The sequence below is a fragment of the Chelonoidis abingdonii genome, chromosome 8 (assembly GCF_003597395.2).
Source record: "Chelonoidis abingdonii isolate Lonesome George chromosome 8, CheloAbing_2.0, whole genome shotgun sequence".
NCBI classification, from domain to species: Eukaryota; Metazoa; Chordata; order Testudines; family Testudinidae; genus Chelonoidis; species Chelonoidis abingdonii.
Window position 1 is genome coordinate 50,967,922 of NC_133776.1, and position 25,665 is coordinate 50,993,586.

At 45.4% G+C, this 25,665-nt stretch overlaps 1 protein-coding gene across 3 annotated transcripts in view; it reads left to right on the forward strand.

The window, feature by feature from the left end:
* The window catches only part of VPS8 (VPS8 subunit of CORVET complex), a 230,249-nt gene that overhangs the window by 78,490 nt on the left and 126,094 nt on the right, over positions 1-25,665 (forward strand). For all 3 annotated transcript variants that reach the window (XM_032763623.2, XM_075068603.1, XM_075068604.1), the window contains exons 20-25: positions 463-509; positions 2,946-3,168; positions 9,423-9,512; positions 15,797-15,848; positions 16,491-16,533; positions 20,984-21,056. In XM_032763623.2, the coding sequence (XP_032619514.1) occupies positions 463-509; positions 2,946-3,168; positions 9,423-9,512; positions 15,797-15,848; positions 16,491-16,533; positions 20,984-21,056 (528 nt within the window). The remainder of the gene's footprint in view (positions 1-462; positions 510-2,945; positions 3,169-9,422; positions 9,513-15,796; positions 15,849-16,490; positions 16,534-20,983; positions 21,057-25,665) is intronic.

Genomic DNA, 25,665 nt, shown 5'->3' on the forward strand with positions numbered 1-25,665 from the left:
TCCAGCAGAGCCCAAATCCCCTGTCATCCACTCATCAAGTATGGAAGATTTTTAAAAGGTTTTGAAACCTCCAAATTGAGATAGACATGTGTTGCTGTCATACTCCTCCTCTGCAATTTACATCTTTGTCAATTTTGTCTGTATTGTGTCTGTAGCAGCCCGCCTAACTGGGCCCAGGTATGATTTGCAGTCTCTGCCGGCTGCTGTACTAAAATAAATTTTTTGTTACTGCTGGAATTTGGAAAGGCCTGTGATGTGGGTGTAGCTGTGGAGGAGTTACAGCTGTATAATTGTATCTTTTGTCCAGGAAAATCAGGGTAATTAGGCAACTGCCTAAATGTGAGAGCTACCTGCTATTTGACTGTCATTGATTCTTCACAGTATTGATCATATTGATAATGTATGCCATTTGACAGTACCTTTGATTGAGTTACTCACTCTTTCTTCATGGTCTTTCTACAGGATATGGTGCCTGTCATAGTCGATTACTGCCTTTTACTTCAGCGAACGTAAGAGAGTTTGCATGCTTGTCTGTCGGGTTAATGAAACCATAGGAATTGCAATCACAGATTGGGCCAGTGGCCCATCTAGTCCTGTATGCTCTGTCTTGTGGTGACCTGAACAGGTGTTGAAAAACCTGATAGCTGACAATTATGGAATAATATACCAGAAGGGGAAGTTGTTTTTAACTTTCCTCCCTATTGCCAAGCCAATTATACAATAAAGCAGGAAGGATTTATCACTTCGAATTTTTCTAACCCTACCTAATGTAACTGACTTCTCTGTATCCATGTAAATGTTGAAGACTTCTTTGAATTCCATCAATACACTTCTTATATTTGATCTATCTATCCAATCTTTATAGATTTTATGATGGAGCTGGTCACCACAGTATCTCAGCACCTCCATCCTAGATTTTTTTTTTTTTTTTTTCCTTGCTAGCATTACTGTGAAATTGACTTGACAGATTTTCCTTTTAAGAATTTTCTACATTTCCCCCATCGAGTAATTTCTTGTCCTTCGAACAAATGACCCTCAGGCTATGAATATTCATCCCAGTTCAAAAGTAATGTTTTTGGTTCATTCACCTTAAACCCTTCCAGTAAAATTATTAAACCACAGTTTCAGTAAGAGCAGGAAAATGTCACGTCAAGAAAATGAAAAGCTGACACTGCTTTAATTTTTCATTAAAATTTTTCTCATTTCTACTTAATCACTTTATTCTTTTTTAAATCTGCTTACAGAGAGTTCAGTTTAGTTTATGTGCACGTTGCTTTCCCTCAGTACTTCTCTTTATCTCCTCTAGTAAATCATCACTCACTTGCTTAGAAACCAAGTGCCACCCTTCCAACTCCAAGAACTAGATGAGATAGAGTTGGAAAAGATTTTCTGGGTCTACTAGTTCTTGTCTCTATTTTACGTCAGGACTTTTCCTGCATGTTAAATGCTTATTCGAGCTTGTCTACAAATTAGTTATAGCACCTAACTACGCCAGTCTAGTAAAAGCAATACAACTCCTCGTCGGGGACACAGTTGAATTGATGTAAAAGTGCTTATAGTGATCTATTTTATCCTACAGGGAAGGGAAATAAGGTTTTTGTATTGGTATAGCTGAATCCACCCCAGGAGTTGTGCTGGTTATAACTATATAGTTAAAAATCACGCTAACCAAAACTGTTGTGTACAGAAACTGTGTGTGGACCTAGCACCTCTCTGACTTTATTTGGAGGCACTTCACTGTCGCATTTTCACTGTTCTTTGAAAAAACTGTTTCACCAGCTTCCAGTGGTGCATGTAGCCTCCGTGTTCGATGAGTGCATCGCACCATTGGTTCTCAGCCAGGGGTCCAAGGCCTCCTGGGAGGCCATGTGCAGTTTTCCAGGGGTTCGTCAAGCATGGTGGGTGGCCATGACTTGCTAGGGCCCAAGGCAGACAGCCAAAGCCCTGCTGTGCAGGACTGTAGCTTGGGGCCCCAAACCCCACCACCTGTAGCTAAAGCTGAAGCCCGAGCAACTTAGCTTTGCGACGCCCCCTGTGGCATGGGGCCCTGGGCAGTTGCCCTCTTTGCTACCCCCCAATGCCTCCCTGGCTTTTATATGCAGGAAAAAAGTTATGGCACAGCTGGGCCATAGAGTTTCTGTAGCATGTTTTGGGTGAGGGGGGGGTGAGGGACTTAAAGAAAAACTCTAGTGTAATCACAGTATGAAACAAAACAAAAAAAAATAGAAAGAGAGCATGATATACTGAATGCTAGGGCAGGGGTGTGGTCTGGTGAGGGTCCAGGGCCCGCTGTCAGTGCTTGTCACCCCAGGGCCTTGCCAGTTACTCACTCTCGCAAGAGACACCCTGCCCAGTGTATGGTCAGGGAGGCATCTTTGCTCAGCATCTGGATCTTGCTGCACGGAGTGGGGAGAGGCCCCACAATGAGCCCAGTGCCCTGCTGCCTAGAGAGTGGGACACATGGGGCACCCTCATGCACCCCATACTCACACACCCTCTGGCAGACTTTGCCCTTTGGGCTTCCCTGGCAGCATGTGACTCTGACATCATTGCACAGTGATATGGCTGGGAGCAGTACCACCATGATGCAGATGTGGGCTATGCTGAGCTGCATGTGATTTCTCATGCAAAAGGAGTGAATACAGCTCTCCACCTACCCCTCTGCACCCGCCGGGGGTGTTTTTGTGGGTGCAGTGAAACCCATGAACCACTCTGCTAAAACTGCCTCTACTAGCTTCTCTCCCAGGCTACAATATGATGGATACATTTGTAAAAGTGTTAAACTGTGTCTATATTGGTGTTAAGTAGGGTTTCGAATTGTTAAGCTAAGAAATGCAGAATGCTGTAATCACCTCGATTTGTATAGAAAGCAGATCATTATAACATTTAACAGATTAATTAAAATCTTCATTTTAATAAGTAATTGTCACTTTTTTTTCTCTTAGTGACCTTCTGTTCAGCCAGATATACGACAAATTGAGTGAGAACTCAGTGGCAAAGGGTGTTTTTCTGGAGTGCCTGGAGCCTTACATTTTAAGTGATAAGTTGATGGGAATGACAGCTCAAGTGATGAAAGACTTGCTGCTTCACTACCAAGATAAGAACCTAATGGAGGACATGGAGGCCTGCATTGTGCATATGGATATCACCAGCCTAGACATACAGCAGGTGAACTGCCATGTTAACTTAGTCTAGATTATACAGGAGGTCAGACTAGGTGATTGCAATGGTTCTTTAAGAGATTGCATATGTCCATTCCACTTCAGATGTGTGCGCACCCAGTGCACCAGAGTCAGAAATTTTTTCCCCTTGGTGGTATCCTTCGGGGCCTTGCATGCAACCTCCACTGCCTCATGCTTCTGCACTTTGGTATAAAGGACAGATTGACCCTGACCGCTCTCAGCTCATTCTTGCCTCCCATGATTAGTAGTTGGAGCACGTTAGCTTGTTCCTGCTTTCTCTTTCAGGGAATTTTTTTCCTCTAGCATATAATTATTGGTACTCATTGCATAATTAATTCGTGCTTTAGTGTAAGTTTCATTGGTCATTTTTCTTAGTTTTCTTAGCATGTCGGTTCCTGTTTGTTCTGGATGCTGATGCCAAGTACAAGAGCATGCTCAGTCTCTGGGCTTTCAGCCTTGCACTGTTAGCAAGAAATCTGCCAGTCAGTGACTCTCATTCCAGGTGCCTTAAGTACCATGGTGAGGGTCACATCCGGGACAACTGTCAAATCTGCAGAGACTTCCAGTCCTGGATCAAAATGGGCAGGGAGGTGAGACAGCATCGCCTTCTTCTGGAGGCTGTCCTGTGTTCACCTTCCTGCTTAACATCATCACTGAGTGTCAGGATCCCAACAAAGGCAGTCAGGGCCAAGGGTCAGAGCAGGGACAAAATTGATGCTGGAAGTAGCAGAGATGTTCGTAGTTGGGTTCCAGGCCAAGGCTGATATCAAAGGTCAGGGTCTGAGTCAGGTTTCAGGGTCTGAGCCAGGAGGCGAAGTCCTAATCAAGCTGAGATAAAAGCCAGGAATTCAGGAGCAGGGACGGTTGTGGTAGCTACAGGAGATCCACATGGTTGCGAGGATGCTTCTTGGAACACCCCCGTGGTTTATATAGGGCAGGGAGCTGATCAGGAGCTATGAGACGGCTGTCTGTCAGACCCTTCAGGCGGAACTTCCCATGGTCTGTATCCACAGTGGGTCATGGGAAGTGGAGTTGCAAGCTGGTTACAGCTGCCACTGGGTGGTAGCCTGGAGATATCAGTTGCCTAGTTGCTCTGCAGTCGTAGGTTCTGGACCCATGGGGCCTTACCTGGAATATTTCTTCCTCTGTTAGAAGTGTGCCTCAGACTCTGCACCCACGGCCGGCTTTAGGAAGCGTGGGGCCTGATTCGAACAGTTTCAACAGGGCCCCGGTAGGGATGACTTAAAAAAAAAAAAAAAAAAAAAGCACGTAAAAAACCACGTGGGGCTTGTACTACACCGGCAGGCGGTCCGAGTGGTCCTTCACTCACTCCGGGTCTTCGGTGGCATTGAAGGACCTGCCACTGAAGACCCAGAGCACTGCCAGATGAGTAAAAATTAAAAAGGAGCCTCTAGCCAGGGAAGGGATTCTCAGTCACTTGCCCCACCCACCAGCAGTTCTACCACTGGGCGCGGGGCCCTCTTAGGCATGGGGCCCGATTCTGGGGAATTGGTGGAATTGGCCTAAAGCCGGCCCTGTCTGCACATATCCAATTTCCTGGAGCTGATGAAGAAACACAGACAGCATGCCTTGAAGGGCCAGAGTCTTCCAAAATATTGAGGTCCCCAGTACTATCTTCCAGCAAACAAGCTGGATGGCTGGATAGAGTGTTCTCTGGGAAGATGCATTTTGGGCACAGACTTCATCTTGCCCGGAGTCGTTAACTCCTAGCACTGGTGTTCATGATTTTGAGGTGCACTCCCACTGCAGTGCCATCCCCTTCGATGCAGCAGCAGCAGGGAAATCTCTTAGTACCAGCAATGCTGGAAGCTTATTCTGTGGCACAGGACCTACTGTGTCTTGGTGCTGGATTCTCTAGCAGTGCTGGAGACAAATCAACTGGTACCGATTGATCCCTCAGGCTGAGTTTTCACACCTGCCTCCAAGACTCTCAATATTGTGATGGACTTCAGACTGTCCGGTGCTTCCTTGCACAGTGCAGTCCAGAGGCAAACTCAACATGCTGTCTCTGGTACTGACTTCTCTGGAGGTGTGCCACTGGACCTCAGCACCACATGGTACAGCATGTCCATGGTCAGGTGACTCAGGATCTTTCATTGGAGACTGAGATAGACGTCTATACCCCTTGCTCCTCTCTTGCCTGTCTCATGATGATTCTGCTCCTGGTGCCTGGCAAATACCCTAAGGTGATCAAGGGATCTGGATCCTTGGGCTGGTAGGGCTTGGGTCCTATACCCTACCAATGGCCGTATTGGAACCCATGGGATTTTTCCACCACCAGATCCTACTAGCTTCATCTTCCTTCTAGATAACCAAGTGGATGACAGATTATTTTCCATGAGGAGACTCAGGTTGTTACTCCAGTACTGAGCAGAAACAGCCTCACATGCCAGAAGTCCCATCATTTTCTGTACAGGAGGCTCCATTTCTAATTCCTTTGTGCTGCTCCTCATCATCACCTAATGAGATTGTGGTGTCAGGCGTGTCCTCGCCTTTTCAGGGTGACTCCAGGCCCTACCAGAAGTTGACATAGGGTTGCTTCCTCTCTTGATGTTTTAGTCAAGGTAGTGCAAGAGAGTTCTATGGGCAGGTGGAACTACCGGCATCAGTAGGACCTTTCCAAATGCTCTGCCTATAAATGAAGCCATCCTGGAGCCCGCAAGATTGTTGTGGCAAATGCCATCATCTCTGTTGCTGGCAGCCAAGAGAGCCAAGCAAAGGTATTTTGTCCCTTCTCAGGGCTATCAACATTTCTACCTCCATCCCTTGGATTCCTTGTGCTCTTGTTTACTGCCAAGACAAGCATCAGGAATGACCTCCTCCCCCAAAGGATAAAAAAGCAAAGACACTGAGCATTTTCCATAGAAAGCTTTATTCCACTACTGGCCTGCAGTTTGTGTATCTAATTTGTATGCCCGTTTTGGCCAGATAACATTTTTCCCTCAGGGGTCATGTACTGAAGTTTGCAGACAAATTGCCAGAGAGTGCCAGGCAGGAGTTCCAGGCTACCTTGGCAAACTGGTAGCTAGGACCTTTCTCCAAGTTGCATTAGATAGGGTGGATTTGACAGCCAGAGTGATGGCATCAGCAGGAACAATGCACAGATGTTCATCGTGGTTTCAGTCATTGGGTGTTCTTCAGGAGCTCCAACAGGCTATCCAGAATCTTTGAGTTCAAAGACTTGAGGGCCACTCTGAAATCATTGGGCATTTATACTCCTTTCCCTGAAATGATACAGTTCTGTCTTCAGTCATACCAATGATACCCACTTGTCCCTCCTAGATAGCCTGACTACTAGAGGAAAAATCATAGGGGGAGACCTACACCTCCTCAGTTTTCTTCTGTGGTAGGTTCTTGTAGACAGCCAGGAATTTGTAAGCAGCCTGTTTGACTGCCTTTCAGGAACAGAATACTGGTTAATTTTGGTCCAGTTTCTCGCACCCCTGTTTTTTCCAACAGGTTATCCTATTTGCTGTGCATTTAGGCCAGAATTACCATGGATTTACAATTACGTTTTGAGACCTCTCAGTTACCAAGTTTTTAATCTACTTAATGTGTGCCATGTCATTTTTAGATCATTACAGTTTTTTAATCAGAATTTTTTATGGTACCAAGTCAAATGTCTTAGAAGTCCATCATCTTTATCAACCACACTTGTAATCTCCTCTGATTTTTTTTTTAAATCAAGTTAGTTTGACAGGATCTGTTGTCTGTAAACCAATGTTGATTTCCATTAATTACGTTACCCTCCTTTTTAATTCTTTACTAATCGAGTCCCAATTGAGGAGCTCCATTTTCTTGCCAGGGATTGATATCAGGCAGACAGGGCTATAATTAGTTGGGTCACCCTTTTTTAAAAATGGCGCACTAACTTTCTTCCAGTCTTCTGGAACTTTGCTTGGATATTACTAGGTTGTTTAAGTCATCCTCCCAACTGTTTGTGTCAGTTGCAGATGGGATAAAACGCCTTCCAGTCTCAGCCTCGACAGTCTTGTCCTGGATTTGCTCCTACATTCATCTGCTATGACATTGGTAATGTAAACCTTCAAGACAGGGCATAGTAGCACATTCGTCAAGGTCATGAGCCACTTTTACAGCTTGACTGGTTATGGTAGCTATAACAGACATTTGTAAAACTGCAACTTTGGTAGTTGGTGTACACAACTCATTACGCTGTAAAGGCATCTCAGCATTCTAGAGATGAGGCCAAGTTTGGTTGAGTAGTCCTTCAATTATTGTCAGATACTGAAACCCACCTCAGGTGATTCACAAGCAGTTCAACCTGGAAGTGAAATGGCCATATGCAGTCACTCAAAAAAGAAAAAATGGTTACTAACCAGTTATATAGCTATTGTTCTTTGAGATGTTGCACATGTCCATTTCCTGACCCACTCTCCTTCCCCTCTATATGAGAGGCACTGGACGAATATCATTAAGGGAAAAAATCTCTAATTCTGGCACACTGGGTAGGCACACACCTGAATTAGAATGACATGTGGAACTCATCTTGAAGAACAAGACTTACAGAACAGGTTAGTAATTGTTTTTTTTTGTTTTGTTTTCTTTCTGGCCTTGGAATCTTTGAATCTACGGGTAGACTTCATCTGCATGAGAGGCAGCTCTGCTGTACAAGGCAGCATTGTATATATCCCAAGATACTCCTTATAAACTTCTCTCTTTTTGTAACTGCTGGCCCAGCAAACTCCATCTGGATTAGGAAAGTTAAACTGTGTTCTTTCCTCGTTTCCCCAGTGTCACCAGTAATAAAAGCTATGCAGGCCAAACTCAGACCTTATTATACTTAACCCCATTTTCTTCAGTCAGTAACTGAAGATAGACTTTAACCCAGAAAACAGCATTTTAGAGAAACTACACTCCACATCCTTTTAACCACACTAATTTAATTAAATTAATTTTAATATGTCTATTGTTTAGGGCATCGTGCCCAATTTGTGGCCCGGGGGACCACATAGGTGCCTTCAAGGGTGACTGAGTTAAGAAAATATTCTCAGTGCACTGTAGCCTCTATTTTTGTTTTCAGCCAAAGCATTTGAAGTGGGTCACCACTACAAGGAGGTGATAGGGCCCGTGGTCACCCACATGCCTCCCCTCTAGCACCAGGGGCAGCTGTGTTGTGAACTGGAAGCACTAATGGCTACTGTCTCCTCTGCATTTGCTCATCAGCTTGGCAGGGAAGAGGGTAGCTCTGGTTGCTCCATTGTCTGCTTCCCTGCTAGGCTGTGGAAGCCCCAGGGGGAGCAATGAAGGAGCTCAGCAGGCTCGGTCTTGGCCTAGGGGAGCACATAGCAAAGAATGGTTCTCTTCATCCTCTCAGCCCCCAGGGCAACCCAGCAGAGGGGAAAAGCTGAGGAGCAGGCACCAATCACTGCCTCATCATTCTCTGCCCTGGCACAAGTTAGAGCAACCCGGACATTGCTCTAACTTGGAACAGTTTGGTATGCACCTATAACATGCTGTAAAGCAGCTGGGACTAGCCAAAGTGCAGCATGCTTTAGCTGCATCCACTCCTGATATGCCCTCAGCACCAGAATATTGGAGTAAAGTATACTGACTCATGGCTCCTGGGTGTTCCAAGCGAGGGGCGCCCTTTTTGACACCTGAGTTAGTGCAAAGGGAGTGTACCAGGGTAGAGAATCCTCAGGGTATGAACTGTGGCCCCTTAACTTTTTTGAAATAATATATTTAACCTATAGGCTGGTGGGCACCTCTGGTTTGGGGCTGGCTGATGACATGGTGACAGAACAACTTACTAACTCAACAAAACCCATGACATTTGGAGAGCTGTTCTCTTGGGTCCTTTGCTCCAGAGGTCAAGGATGTAAGGAATTGGGAAGAGCTGGATTTCTCATTCCAGTACGTCAGGCCATGGATTTCAGGTGTACAGTGTAGAGCCATAAGTCAGATCTGTCTCCCCCACCTTGGTAGCTTGGCAGAGTTCTGCATATGGCAAATTCTCACTTGTATAACTTTGCACACTGCCTCCCTCCCCTCAGCAACCCCCCCCTCCCCCCCGCCAACAAAAACAAAGCAACCCACACCCATGCTGCTGTTTTCCTGCAGCTGGCTAGGATAAGTGCTATGGTCAGAGCTGTCTTTGAGTGAATACAGGAAGGGAAATTAATGGGATAATGGAAGCTGTTAGACTGTTCTGTACAAGGATTCTCTACATCTGAGGAAGTCTGCTTTGTTTCCATGCAGGTAGTTCACCTGTGCTGGGAAAATCATCTGTATGATGCCATGATCTATGTTTACAACAGTGGAATGAATGACTTCATTAGTCCGATGGAGGTAGGAAGACTAGTCATGACCTATGCTTGTGGTACCTAATGTCACTCTTTAATCCATACATCCCCTTTTTGTTTCTCCCTGCACCTTTCATAAGACATTGAGAGGGATTATTTCCATCTAAGTATTTTAATTTTTCAAACGGCTGTGAGACATTGGTCTGTGCCATTCAGCACTCATTTTTATCTGAGGGTCAGTCTGTAAAACTCTGATCACTTACTGATCTGCTGATTTGGTGTGTGCTGCATGTTCTTCCCTATGATTCTGAGCATGGGAGTTTTGCTGGTAGTTAGTGTACAGTGTGTACAGATTGACTTCTTGTTCCTCTCTCCTACCGTATCTAATGTGCATTTTTCATATTTCTCTGGGAATATTCTGTGAAACTTGATCAAATGCCTTTCTTAAATCTAAGTATACCATAAAATGTCTGAGGTATTAGTGCTCTGCTGAGTGTCAGACCACAAACACTGTCAGATCTAATGTCTGTAACAATATAAAACTAAACAAGTACAAAAAAAACCTGATGCAACAGAATAAGTAAGGGTTAAACAGAATGCATGTTACAATCTGGGTTGCTTTGTCTACATGTTGCTGATGGCCATTCTGACAATGGGATGTAATGCACAGGGATAGCATCCCATCTTTTGTCCAACTGAGATTCAGCAGGTGAGAGAATGAGGTTTTCTCTAGGCACCCCACTCTGTGCAGTGTCGGGAGTAAATCACTTTAAAAATGTATAGTGTGTACCTTCTAAAAATGAAACCTACATCTGTCTCTGAGTTGTAAAGAATATGTATTAAGGTTATAACCAGCAAGAATGCACTTTTATGTAGAAATCCATTAATCTTCCTGACTTTGCTGCATGGTGGATTCTACTCTTCTTCAGGTGCTGCTCTCTGAGTATTTCACTGTGGGTATGCATCTAAGGGTATGTCTCCACTGCCTGCTGCGATCGATCCAGTGGGGATCGATTTATCGTGTCTAGGCTAGATGCGATAAATCGACCCCTGAGCACTCTCCCATCGACTCCTGTACTCCAGCTTGGCAAGAGGTGCAGGCGGAGTCGACGGGGGAGCGGCAGCAGTCAACTCACTGCGGCGAAGACACCACAGTAAGTCGATCTAAGTATGTCGACTTCAGCTACATTATTCATGTAGCTGAAGTTGCCTAAATTAGATTGATTTCCTCCCCCCACACCTCCAGTGTATACCAGGCCTTAGACCAGAAAATCTTTCAACTTGTGTCCATTGGTCTATGCCTGGACCCCGGATCTCCTTCTGCTCAGCACCAAGCGCATAAGGGGAAGTGTGGATTGATCACTACTTCTTCAGTTGCTTCTTACAGCCTCATGGCCTGAGTCAGAATCCTCCGTGTCCAGAGCTATTTTCATATTGTCTTAGTCTTTGTGAAGATAAGCGTATAGTCTGTTAGCGTTTGTATAGTATTCTTACAGTTAATGTAGCTTAGTTTTCCCCACCCTGGGACACACTCCTTCTCTCTTTTGGACTAGAGCTGTGCCTAGAAACCCGGGGCTTAAAAACTGCATCTCCTATCCTTGCTCCTCCTCAGTCAATGAGGACCACCAGCACTGCCTTGAGTAGGTGCTTATTTCTGCCAAGTGCAGTGTCTGTCACTCCTTCCCACCTAGGGCACAAGAGGGAAGAGAGTGGTGACTGAGGAAGTTTCTCATAAGAAAGCCCTGAGGCTCCAGTCAGATCCAGGCTGGAGAGACCCTCCTGCACATTGGCCACTGTTCTCAAGCAGCATGCTTCTGAGCACGAGGCTGGATCAGATAAATCTAAAGACCTGTTGCTTCGGGCTTTTCATGAGAGTAAGGGGCATTCTCACAAACCCAAAAACAGATTTCTCCCTCTGCTTCCAGGAGAAGAGGTCTCTGGCTCCTTCCAAGTTGGGTGAGTCTTCACATGCAAGTTCCCAGGACTTAGATCTGCCTAAGCCTCTTAACTTCAAAGGGAAAGCATGCAGGAAGATGGTCCAACAGGACCGGGCCTGGTATCGATACTGGTGCTGACTGTGACCTCTAGCAAGCCAAAGAACTGATGTCTTCCAGTATTGACTAAATGCTCCTGAATGGACTTTTTTGCCAATGGTACTGGTTTGGTCCTGTAAGAATCCGCCAACCACGAAGTCTGTCACAGCACCAGATCCGGTGCAACTGGTAACCTGGACCCTCATATTCCAGGACAGATAGAGACATTTACTACCCTGGAACTCCTCTACTTTTGGGCCTGGTTCTTCTGAGGGCTATCTTAACCCCATAAAATTATACAACCTTAAGAAGGAGTTATTCCTGTACTCCATCCATGAGCTGGAGCTTCCTTCTACCGCTACTGACTGTACCAGTGATGGAAACTGATCTGGCTTTCTCTATCCGATGTCCAGGATGAATCATCACTTCCCAGACAAGTTAGCCCAAACAGGGCTTTGAGAGTTACCTGGACCTGTCCTCTGCACAAGCATGATTACCCTCCAAAGGGATTGCTGGTACCAATGCCTTGAGGCCCCCGAACCAGTCTTCAGCTCCTCAAACTGGCCCTTTTGCAATCCGTGGGATCATTATGCATGACACCCTGGATCTGTGTGCTCGTCTAGAGAGTCACATCATCCTTCTTCTCTCAGGCAACAGCATCCTGCTCTGCGGGGGTACTTGGAAGAAGACGATGTCAAGCTGGTACTGACAGTCTCATCTTCTGCTCCTTAACCCCATGAGGCAATTGCCCCATTTTCACCATCTCTGAGGGCTATAGGCAATGTCAAGAATAGTTGCAGAGGATGGTGGCAGAACTTCAGATCTCATTAGAAGTTCAAGATATGCAGCACGAGCTCTTGGATTTCCTGCAGCCAGTGGGCCCCAGTTGGATAGCTATCCCAGTGAAGAGGCTATTACAGAACTACTACGGTGGTATGGCATGTGCTGACAATGTGTACCACTACCCCTGGAAGGGCTGAGAAAAAGTTCTTTGTGCCTGCTAAAAGGGCATAATTCTTGTTTACCCATCCTGCCCCAACTCCCCAAGTAGTACAAGCAGCCATGGAAAGATCCAGGCAACACCCTAAAACCACCTCTGCGGACGTGGGAGCGAGACATCTGGACCTTTTGGGGAGGGAAGGTATTTACATCCAGCACCTCTAGTTCAGAATCTCTAATTACCAGGCCCTGTTAGTGAAATATGATTTTATGAACTACTTGAAGTTTCTGGAGTTCAAAGACAAACTCCCCCAAGTGGACACGGCCCAATTTTAAATCCTTGTTAAGGAAGGTAGACTCATGATCGCAAGCGTCAGTGGATGCGGCCAATACCACATCAAGGTCTGTAGTGATGTAGTGAGAATAGTGGCTTCAGTCTTTGATTTTTTTTAAAAAAAGTCCGATCCAAACATTGAGCAATAGTCCAGATCCATCTTTCTTTGTGAGGCCACATGGCCTCCTGTGCTTGTGATGCCATTCGCCAGGCTACAAATCTGTTGTCTTGCAAGTCTGGCTCAGGTCTGTGTATACATTGGACAGATGGAACATGACCACTGTAGTGACAATCTCCATCAGTGTCAGGGCTTCACTCATCTGGTAGATGAACCCGAAACGTGTATTGGATTCTTTCCTACCTCCCGCACCTAGCATGTTGGTAATCATTAACGCATCCCTCATAGATTGTGGAGCCCACATGGGCAATTATATGACACAAGGTAGGCCAGGATGAATAGCAGTCTCTTGAAACTTAAGGGCAGTCAGATAGGTATAATGCATCCCAACTACTCCTACCTATCCTGACAATATGACTCTCTCTCTCTTCTGTATAAACAAACAAGGAGGGCAAGATACCTGTGGATGGAGGCTGTCAACTTATGGTCAACTTTTGTACCCAGAATCACATCACAGTTTTGGAGTCATATCCACCTGGCATTCAGAGTGCACTGGCAGAGAACCTTAGCAGGCACTTCTCCACTGAACATGAATGGGAGTTACACAGTTCAACCTCAGTAGCCTCTCTTTGATGTGCCTATCATGGACATTTGAAAGGAGTTCCAGCCACACTTTCACAAGCAGCATGCTTTGCTCCAAGCCTCTTCCATTGACACAGGATTTGGAATTGCAGTGTTAGACATCTGTACTTCCTTCCTCGCACCCCCTTCCTAGTTAGTTGCTGCTTGCCGGTCACCCACCAGTGGAATGCACATAAGGATCAGCACTCAAAGAAGTAGTAGAGGTTACTTACCTGTAACTGGAGACTCTTCAAAATGTGTGGTCCTTGTCTCTATTCCACTGCTTACCTGTCTGCCTTCCCCTCTGCTTCAAACCATGACTGCGTTTGTGGTAGAGAAGACATTGGAGAGGTGGTCAGTCCGCATCTCCTCTTATCACTCGGTGCTGAGCAGAAGGAGAGAGATCTAAGATGAAGGTGTGGCCCAACGGATACTACTTGCAAGATATTCCAGTCTTTGGCAGAGGGAGCTCATGCGTACTGCATGTGAAGTACAGATAGGGACCACACATCTCCAGTTACAGGCAAGTAACCATCATTGTATACCCCTTGAATACAGTCCTGATGGCAAATGCTCTTGAGAGAGAATTCTGTAAATGTAAAAGTGCTTATAATGAAGGCATCACTAGCGACTACATGGCTGTGTTGAAATGTGCAGGTACAGTGAGACTTTAGATTTTTCATACATAAAAATATTTTTGTCCAATTTACAACATTTACACAGTTAACTCTCTGAGATTGCAAGTGAATCTTCAGTAGTTTAGGATAGTGATTTTCAACATGTGTTAAGTGGATCTCTGGGTGTACACAGACTTAAGATTTCCAAAGGGGTCTGCACGTCCGTTCAGAATATTTTAGGAGTCCGCAAATTAAACAAGGTTGAAAACTAATGGTTTAGGGGAGAACCATTTTTAAAAAGGACATCTTGAAATGTAGACATGCAATGTCCTTTGTATCTGTTTAGCTAACTGGCTTGTTTTGTAACAGCTCAAGGATTATATCGATGTAGCTATAGATAAACCATGCTCTGCCTGAGAAGTTAATACTAACAGTGGTTCAGATTTCGAAAGCAGTGCAGGGATTTAGCCATTAATTTAGTGGCAAGCTAAATTCCCTGCACTGCTTTGAAAATCTCAACTTACATTTGAGTATTATTCATGGTTTCTGTCTAAACTGTTGGGTAATGGCTATTTCGTACAACAAATGCAACTTACATCCTAGACAGTGAAATGCTAAAACATAGCACTTGACTTTCTGTCCTGACTGCTCACTCTGTCTCCACTGCCCATCTTCATACCCACTGCTCAATTTATGCTCCCCTGGGGAGTCTGTCTGAACTTAGGGCTCCTTTCTGGCAAAACGCAGCTGATTTGTCAGCCAAAGTAAGTCCCTCACTAGTGGAACTACAAACACCACTTCCCAAGGCAAGGAGTTTTCTTCCCTCTGTCCTGGTAATGGGCGAGGAAGTGGACGGGTTCTTGGGGAGACTGGCGAAAATATTTCCTGGGAAGGTGGAGCCTGTTGCTGTCCTAGGAAAACAATTCTGGTGGCTGAACCTGCTGTGGCTCTCCAGAGAGCAGCCTGGCGCTCACATAGCTCACTAGGTCCTTGGGTTTGAGGCTGCCTCGGATGAACCTTAGTAGATGGTTAGGAAGCTTGTGGTGGTATGGGCTGGCTGGGGAGGGTTAGGCAGCAGAGCTGGGGAGTCATGAAGGCAGGAATCGGAGGCTGGGGGAGCTGGGCTGATCAGCAGTGCTCTCTAACTGCTCCCTGGTACTACTGCTTATCTTGCCTCTGTAGCTCCCCAAGCTCATTCCATGCTAGAGCTTGCCAGCTAGTCTCTCTTTTTAATTTGCACTCTAGATTCCTGGGAAGCACCTGAGTACCACTAGAGGGAATCTTTGATCCAACGGATCTAGGAAAGTTTATTTGACAAAGGCAGCTCTCTTGTAGATCATCGCAGGATCAGCAGATGGAGAAATGCTTCCCTAGCACAAGTATATTTAGGGAACCTTTGCACGGGCCTTTCTTTCTGTGCCTTCTTTCGTTGTAAAACTTGGTGAGCTTGTCGTTTCTTGGGGAGGTACCTTCTTAAACAATCCAGGTTATAAAACCAGGCATTGCTTTTGTCTTGTCATGGACTATTTCATATTCTCTGACACTCTGTTTTTAGGCTCTAAGCTCTTTGGGGGCAGGGACTGACTCGACTTGTTGGCATTTAAATAATCTGATGTATAAGAATTATAAACTATATTGAAACTTTTTTTCTTTTTTTCACTGTTGCAGAAATTGTTCAAAGTCATTGCTCCTCCACTTAATGCTGGGAAGTCTCTCACAGGTACAGAATACTTGCCTTTAAGATTTTACAGCTTTGATACTGTTTGATATTTCTAGTATATTTGATCATAAGTTTAACTGATTTCTGATCACTTCTAATTTAGGGAGGTGGGGAGGAGGTGGTGTTACTGTTTAGGACTCCAGATTTTGCACAGCCTATAAATACAGTGGAGTCGCATCATAGGCACATTTAACTTATGCAATTTAAACTATATGCACTCGGCAAAAAAAAAAAAGAGAAATAACAATTTAAATACTGTACCTGTAGTGCGGGTGATTCCGCCTGCCATTCCAGTCAATGAGCATTTGACTGTATGCGATTTTCATCTTGCGTGCTGAATTCAGAACCTAACCCCCGCATAAGATGCGACTCCCCTGTAAACCTTCAGTACTTTCTTCTTTAAACTGTCCTTCAAATAGTTCTCAAGCTACTATCCTTTCTCACACAAACATGCTGCAAATATGTAAAGTTATGGAGAATGGAAAAATTCCGTAAGACTGTACTGACACCACTTTTGTCATGAGTAACAATGAATGCCCAAGTAAATGAGATTTTTCCTTTCAGTAAATAAAGATTAGATCCCTATTCTGTTGTTTAGTTATTTGGATAAAAAGTGACAAAAGACTTTTTCTGTGTTCTTAGATGAGAAAGTGGTTATGGGGAACAAGCTCCTTGTGTACATAAGGTAAGATACTTCCAGAATGTTTATAGATAGCACTTAGAATGCATTTACATGTTGAAATTGCTATAGAGCCACTAATACTTCCAATACCCCTGTGATGCATGGTAGGTGGAACTCTGTGTCAGGGAGATCAGAATATATTATCATAAAATCTGTGAAAAGTAGTAATATCTACATTTTACAAAGCATTTAACGGAAGCAGAGAAATGAAGTGACCCATGACCACACACCAAGTAGCACAGGTGGGATTTGAACTTGGGTACTCCTGACTCAGGCTTCGGCATACTGTCTTTGACTTCATAATGGTGATAATGCCCCCTTCTGTGCCAACTGCAGAGCTTTCGCCTACTCCCAGGGCTTCATAGCCCCCAAATCCATTTTTAATCTTTCATGTTGGCAGCCTTTGTGGATTCTGTAGGTTGTTCTGCTTGTTGTAGTAAATTGTTTCCTCTATTGACCATCCTATGATGATACAAAATTGGGAGGCATCATCAATACAGAAGAGGATTGGAATATTGTAAGAGGAGAATGTGTATGACCTTGAAGACTGAAGTAACATAAATGGGATGAAATTTAGTTCAATAGTACAAGTGCAAAGTCATGCACTTAGGGTCAAATAATAAGAATAGTCTAGTGTCTTGTGGACTGTAATACTTCAGTCTAATTTCAGTTATTGATACAGGTGCTGGATGGTGGTGGTGGTCTGTGATATACAGGAGGTCAGATTATATGATCTAGTGGTCCTTTCTGGCCTAAACTCTATGCCCCTATGACCAGTACTGTTCTGAGATTATTGGCCAATAGTGGTGTCACAGGGTGCAATCACTGCTAGTGACACTGCCTCCTGGCTGTCTTGGGTATTAACTCTGCCAGGTGTTGCACACAACCACCATCACCACCACCCTGGCAGTCTTTCCATTGTCCTCTCGACCTGTAGACCCCTCTCATTCCAGAATCCACAACCACCTCTTTCATGACTCAGCCCTCTGGCTGGGTCACCATATGTGTTCTCACTTTCCTAGGTATCAAAGTCCCTCTTGACAAATGGGCTCAGGAAGTCTTCCTGCTCACTACCCTGCCAGTGTCACTCCATCAGCAGCGAGTAGGAGGACCTGGGCCTGCCCTCTACTCCAGGTCCTGGCTCAGGGGCCCTCTTATTGGCAGCCAACGTTTGACCTACCCCACACTTCGCTGCTTTTCCCCTGAGCCTTGCCTACCTCTCTGGCTCTCCCCTTTTTCTGGGCTTGCCAAGCCACACTCCCTTATCTCAGAGAGTAACTGCATGCTACTTGCCCATAGCTCCCTACACATGTCCTTTCTCCCAGGGAGTGACTTCAGATTCCTTCCCTGCCACCTTTTCTGTTGCTGGCTTCCTGGCTTATCTAGGCCTCTCCAGCTGAGTGTGCTTCTAATCAATTCCCTGCTTCCTGGCTTCTCCAGGTGCAGCCCGTGGAGTTAATTGGCCCACCTGGCCATTTTAACCCTTCTGGGCCTTGTGTGGGGTAGAACCCTATCACAAATGGTTAATATCCAGTCTCCACTTCTTGAATCTGAGCATGCCACATCCAAGATTCTAATGAATCTGAAAAGAGGAGACTAGATGTTGCTCCAAATGCTGCTCAAAATATACACACATGATTTTTTTATGTTTCCCCTCTCAAAGTCCCAGTGTCACCTCCTGTTTCCTGTGCCACAGTCCAGCACTAATTGATTATGTTTATGCAGAAAACTTGGATTCCTTTTTTAGTGATTGGTCATGTGCATTCCACAGTAGGTGTGTGTGCTCGCCACGTGCACCGGTGCCAGAAGTTTTCCCCTTAGCAGTACCTGTAGGGTAGCGCCCCTAGCAGCCCTTGGAGTGGTGCCACCATGGCGCAGTGGCAGAGCTTCCCTCCCGCCGAACAGGTTGAAAATCTTGAGGGATCTCATCAGGATGATCACGGGTTTTCCCGTGACAACTGCCAGGGCCTGCCTCCAGCTCCTGGGTCAAATGGCAGCATGCATGTACGTGGTATGCTGTGCCAGACTCAGAATGTGGCCCCTTCAGTTCTGGCTGGCCTCTGTTCTCCCAGTCCAGAGACAGTTTGGACAAAAGTCCTTACCATGCCCGAGACCGTGCTAGCCTCCCTCCTTTGGTGAGCCACCCCAGAGAACGTGCTCTGAGGGGTCCCATTCAGGAGCTGCTCCCCAACCATAGAACTGGTGTCCGATGTGTCGGACTTGGGTTGGGGAGCCCATCTGGGAGATCTCCAAACCCAAGGCTTGTGGTCTGCACAGGAACTAGACCGGCACATAATCGTCAAGGAGCTCTGAGCAGCCTGTCTGTCCTGCGTGACTTTTTGCTTGTGCCTTGCAGGCAGGATAGTCCAAGTTCTTACGGACAGCACGGCCTTGATGTTCTGCATCAACAGGCAAGGTGGCGCCCACTCCACAGCCCTCTGCCAGGAAGCCCTCTGGCAGTGGGATTTCTGCATTGCTCACAGTATCAACTTGGAAGTCCACCACTTACCGGGCATCCAGAACTCTCCAGCAGATTGCCTGAACTGGGACTTCTCCTCCCAGCACGAGTGGTCACTGCACCCGGGGGTGGCTCACATGATCTTCCAAACGGGCACTCCCTAAGTAGACCTCTTCACGACCAGGCAGAGCCATGGATGTCCCCGGTTTTGCTCCAGGAGGAACCTGGGCAAGGGCGCGATTTCCAACGCCTTCCTTCTGTCCTGGTTGGGCCAGCTGCTATATGCCTTTCCCTCAATTGTGTTGATCAGCAAGGTCCTGGAAAAAATCAAGACGGATAAGGCTTGCATCCTCATGATTGCCCCGGCATGGCCCAGACAACACTCTCATGGACCTGTCCATTGCCCCTCTGTGGCTGCTGCTGACCCATCCAGCCCTTCTCTCTCAGGACCAAGGTCGCCTCCTCCACCCCAACATTGCAGCCCTCCACCTCATGGCATGATTGCTCAATGGTTAGACCAAGAGGAAAGGACCTGCTCAGAGGCCATCCAGTGAGTCCTCCTGGAAAGCAGGAGGCCCTCCACGTGTCAAGCTTACCTGGCAAAGTGGTCAAGTTTTTCTTGATGGGCCGCCGATCGCAGCATCTCACCAGTGGCTGCCTCACTCCAGCTAATACTGGATTACCTCCTTCATCTCGGAGCCCAGGGTCTAGTGCTCTCGTCTGTCTCAAAGTGCATCTGGCAGCCATATTTTCCTTCCACCTGTCTGTGCAAGGCCACACAGTATTTTCTCACTCCATGACTGGTTGATTCCTTAAGGGCTTGGAGCACCTCTTTCCTTACATTAGGCCTCCTGTTCCACAGTGGGACCTGAACCTGGTTCTGACCAGGCTGACAAGGCCTTGATTTGAGCCACTTGCCACATGCTCCTGGTCCAGTCTTTCATGGAAAGTAGCTTTTCTTGTGGCAATCACATCTGCTTGGAGGGTCTCGGAGCTGTGGGCCCTAACCTCTGAACCCCCATATATGGTGCTTCATAAAGATAAGGTCCAGCTCCACCTACACGCTTTGTTCCTCCCCAAGGTGGTCTCAGCCTATCATATGAACCAGGACATTTCCCTTCTGGTACTCTGTCCCACACCTCACGCGTCTAGTGAGGAGCACTGTCTTCACATGCTAGATGTGAGATGGGCCCTGCCTTTTTACCTGGAACAGACAAAACCATTCAGGAAGTTTACACAGCTGTTTGTTGCCATGGCTGAACGAATGAAGGGTTGGCTGATCAGAACATTTGTACAGCTGCAACATGGTCATCGGCACACACGTTCACCTCGCATTATGCAGTTGTCTCCCAGACCAGGGAGGACACTGGGTTTGGCAGGACGGTGGTCCATCCCAGGTGTCTGAACTCCTACCCACCTCCAACAGGTATAGTTTGGGAAACACCTACTGTGGAATGCACATGAACAATCACTCGAAGAAGAACAGGTAGTTACCTTTTCCATAACGGGTGTTCTTCGAAATGTGTTGCTTATGTCCATTCCACATCCCACCCTCCTTCACCTCTGTCGGAGTTTTCCAGCAAGAAGGAACCAGGTGTAGGGGGAGTGCACAGCACCTCTTATACTGTGCCATGGTCGCACCACTCCAGGGGTCGCTAGGGGCGCTCCCCTATGGGTAACTCTAGGGGAAAAATTTCCGGCACCGGTGCACATGGCCTGCACGCACACCTACTGTGGAATGGACATGAGCAACACATCTCAAAGAACACCAATTATGGAAAAGTAACTGTCTTTTCCCTTGTGATAATAGCACTGTTGTTAAGGATACATGCTTACTTAGTTTTATTCTTTGATATGAAGAACTGATTTTTAAAAAATGCATATTGAAGACTAGGCAGCTCTGGGGGGGAAAAAAGGCACTGTTCCAATCGGTTTAGGATTGGGCTGTACTAGATCAATGCTTTGTAGTAACTGGTTTCTTTCCTTTTACCACAGTTGCTGTTTAGCAGGCCGTGCTTATCCATTGGGTGATATTCCTGAAGATCTGGTACCCTTGGTTAAAAACCAGGTGAGTATTAATTTGGAAGGACACTCTTCATCATAGGGAATGAAGCAGGTATTGCAGGACTGTTGATAAGAGATGAAGGATCACCTTGTCGTTTTATCTACCAGGTAGGTGTATGATAGAAAACTACTGCAACTTGGATATCTGCAGCCCTGTGAGTTTATAACCCACCATGGATTACCACACAGTGTTGGTAGAAGGCTGACATCCAGCTTAATATTTCTCTTGCTTCCTTGAGAAATGGGAAAACATGCAGTCCTCAGTCTAGTCTCTAGACAGACTTTGGTGACTTTTTAGGCAGCTAGGACTACGGAAATTAAAGTTGGAAAAGTTCTAGGTTTTGAGCTTTCATTTTTAGCTGACCTCTTAGGACCGTTGAAGTGAAGTGCAATGTATTGGTAGCCATGCATTCAGAAGTAGGGAGTGAATAGTACTTCATTGACTACAGTAGGGACTGAAGTAATTCAGGACTTATCTACACGAGGAATTTAGTGCACAGTAAACTAGAGTGGATTTAAAGCATACTATCTACTCCACACTAACTTTCCATGTGGAGGCTCTTACTGCGCATTTATGGCAGTTTATCTTAGTACACTTCCAAAATGTATTAAGCTAATAAAAGCATAGGCACTCCTAGTACTTGGTAAGATTATCTGCAGGAGAAGTTAGCTGGTGCACACTAGCTACTCAGCACTTCTATGGGCTTTTCACCCATTTAGACAAACTCTCTCAGCTACAAACATGAGTACATTAAAGGCCTTGGCAGTACAACCTTCAGCACCCCTTCCTCAGTATCCCTGTGGCTAAAATCTTGGCTCATACCCAAGGCCTCTTTTGCCTTAACTGTTGCAGCCACCTCTTCCTTGTTCCCCCAATACTCATATTTGCCTTTTTAACTTTGCTGGTTAGTGATCCTGCTGCTGCATCTTTCTCCTTCAGTACCTCCACTGGTTTTCCCTTCACCTTTAATATCCCCTGTATCTGCATCTTCAAGACCTTGCCCAGTCTAGTGTATCTTTCCCCTTTGTCACCCAGCAATTTGTATACCGCGTTACTCCTCTGTCTATAGCGCTTGGAGGCAGGCCAGACCTTTGCTGAACCAGTGCAGAGGGACTGTTTTCTGTGTTTCTGGTCAGTTTTACTTCCCTAATTAACTTTGCAATTTGGTGTCTTCAGACATTATCATTTTGGATCTAGAGTATGTGACCACATGGTATTTTCTGAGGGACTGTGCTTGCTGCTTCCCTTGTCGTACCTACTTGTCAGAGCAGAAAACATGGAGCAGATGTAGGAGCAAGCCAAACAGCTACAAAAATGAGCCAAACTGCTCTGATGTGTTAAGGCAGGCTAGATCACTGACAGCATTTCAGGATGCCAGAACCAACCTCCCAATGGATGTGCCCGCCAGGTATGCCTCAGTTGCTGTGGCAGGCATCAGACTACATAAGAACGATCGAACTGGGTCAGGCCAGTGTTCCATCTAGCCCAGTGTCCTGTCTTCTGACTGTGGTTGGTGCCAAATGCTTTGAGAAGGAATGAACAGAACTGGGCGTTTTTGAGTGATCTATCTCCAGTTGTCCGGTCCCAGCTTCTGGCAGTCAGAGGCTTAGGGGTCACCCAGAACACAAGGTTGTCTCTGACCATCTTGGCTAATAGCAATTGATCATAGAATATCCTCCATGAATTTACATAATTCTTTTTTTAACCCAGTTATACTCTTGGCCTTCACAACATGCCCTGGCAATAAGTTCCACAGGCTGACTGTGCATAATGTGGAGAAGTACTTCCTTTTGTTTGTTTTAAACCTTCTGCCTACTAATTGAATTGGGTTACTCTTAGTTCTTGTGTTTTATATAAAGGGGTAAATAACACTTTTTCTCTATACCATTCATGACTAACTCAGGCACTCTTCCTCTACAATCCTCAGGAGTACTGTGTCCTAGCTCAACATCTAAATTAGCACAGCAGCAACGCCTCTGGTAGCATGGTCCAACACAACCAGTACCTCAGTGTCCAAGAACAGCAGCAATGAGGGTTAGTGTTCCCTAGCTGTGCTCTTTCCAGAGTTCTTCTGATAGCTCTTGATTGGCCTTAATAACTGTGGCTCTTGGAACTTGATACACTGTGGATACTTCTAGTAGAAGAGGGCTTTCTCTTTCAGGGTCTGATATTTCACCTCAATCTGGGCCTTCATTTAGCAGCCTGGGATCTGAGAAATACCGATCATTACTCTAGGCTACTTAGCCAAGGTTGTGGACACCACCTTGGAACTAGGAAAGAGTCCACCTGCTGAGTATAAGTAGAACTTCAGAGTTGCAAACATCAGAATTATGAACTGACCAGTCAGCCACACACCTCATTTGGAACCGAAAGTACACAATCAGGCAGCAGCAAAGACACAGCCCCCATCAAAAAAAAAAAAAAAGAGAAAAAAGCAAATACAGTACAGTACTGTGTTAAACATAAACTACTAAAATAGGGAAAGCAGCATTTTTCTTGTGCAAAGTAAAGTTTCAAAACTGTATTAAGTCAGTGTTCCGTTGTAAACTTTTGAAAGAACAACCGTAATGTTCTGTTCAGTTATGAACAAACTCCATTCCCGAGGTGTTCGAAACTAAGGTTCTGTTGTATAACTCACTGGCTGAAGTTGTATCACTGTTGGATTGACAAGAAAATTTATACAAAAAGAGGGGAAAAATAAGACATAGCCTTTTCTTGAGAGTGGGATTTCTTTGGGTTTAGAAGCTCATCTCCTGAGACATGTTGCCAAAATTCATAATGCAGTCTTGCATGAGCCCCAGCTGAATATCTCATCATCTTCAGACATCTGCTTCACTTGTGAATCTTGTGCCTCTGCAGATTTCCTTCTTGGAGGCCAAACACTGTCACGTACGCTCGGGTCAAAGCCCTCGGTGAGCCACTTGGTGCAGCGTCTATGCACCAGAAGGGTACTCTGAATTCTGGGGTCCCTTTACTGATCTATTAAATGTACATTTCAGCTGGAAGAGTTTTGTGACTGACCCTTCCTCAAGCCTGACAGTTAATACTCCATTCCAAGAAAGAGTTCTGCTCTCTTTCCACCCTAATATTAAACACTCTAAGGAGTTTCGCATGCATCCGAAAAGTGTGTATTCACCCACGGAAGCTCATGCTCCAATACATCTGTTAGTCTGTAAGGTGCCATAGGACTCCTTGCTGCTTTTACAGATCCAGGCTAACACAGCTACCCCTCTGATACTCTATGGAGTCTGACACAATCTGTGAGAATCCAAGTGAAGCCAAAAGCTGTAGAAACCATAATACCCAATTTTCATTTATTATCAGCTGGGGAAGGTAGCAAGATGAATCTAAGCTCGTATCTCTGACTAATAAGGCAGAGGAACTGATCCTTCCTCATGGAGTCACTATACCCTCCACAAGCTATATCTTGGGCAGAAAGGACTCAGGCACTTTGAGATTTATAGAGCAGCAATCTGCTTTTAACCCCTAAACCTTTCAGACTTAGGATGGCCACCCGATGTCAGTCAACCTGACATTTGGTAGAATACCGCAGGAAGTAGTATCCTGTAAACTCTCCATGTCTCAGACCACTAGTTGTAATTAAATGTACATAGTTGTTGTTCCTCCCTCCCTGCTTGGAATAGCTGTTACTGCCTTGAACTCCCCAGTATTTGGGCTGTTGGAAGTGAACGGGAGAGTTGGTTCTCAGATACTTCTCCATTTTTGGCTTCTTCATGTCCAACAGTCTGACACCTTGGCAGTGTTTGTTTTTCTTTTTGTTAGACATTTGTTCTGGTTGAAAGATTCTGCTGCAAATGTGAATAGTTTTGTTCTCTTAAAGATCTGACTTACCTCCAGCTACTATGAAGGGATCCAGAACAGAAACTTCCAAATCAGATATTTTCTAACCCTAAAATGCAGTTTGCTGAGATTACTGTGCTCATTGGCCGGGTCTAGAGGCACACGACTGAAAGTCTCAGGTTTTTCTGCAGATTTTGTTGTGTAAACTAGGCCAGGTCATTTCACTAGTTTGTTACCCAGACTTCATATCTATAAAGTGGGAATAATACCAGCTTACCTACTGATGGGTGATTGTGAAGGTTAGTGTTTGTACATCTGTCTGAAGATGTAAATTGCTATGCAAGTGGGACTGTTTTTTCCTATAAGATTCATTGTGTGTTTCAGCTTGTAACTTATAGCTTTGTGGCTGGCCTATGACCACATCAGTGTTCACCATTGATTTTAGGCAAAATTGCATTGTATGTGGTGGTACTTCAAAATGTTTCAGAAAAAAAATTCATATATGTGCCCTAAATGAGGCACCTGAATAAGTGACCTGAACTTTGAGGTGCTGAGCACCTTCAGGTCCCATAGACTTCAGTGGGGATCTGCACCATGCCACTTATCTAGATGTCTAAATGTGGGTCCAAGTGCCTAAAGTTAGATACTCGGGTCTGAAAATGTTGGCTGTAATTAGTTTTGCTCCTGGCCTGAATTCATCAGTAAGGGAGCATACAGAGAGGATCTCTGCTTATGCAACTGAGCTGCAGTAATGTCAGCTGTGTAAGAGTTTTTAAGAAATCATGTGATATTTTAAACTGAACTGCTTTAT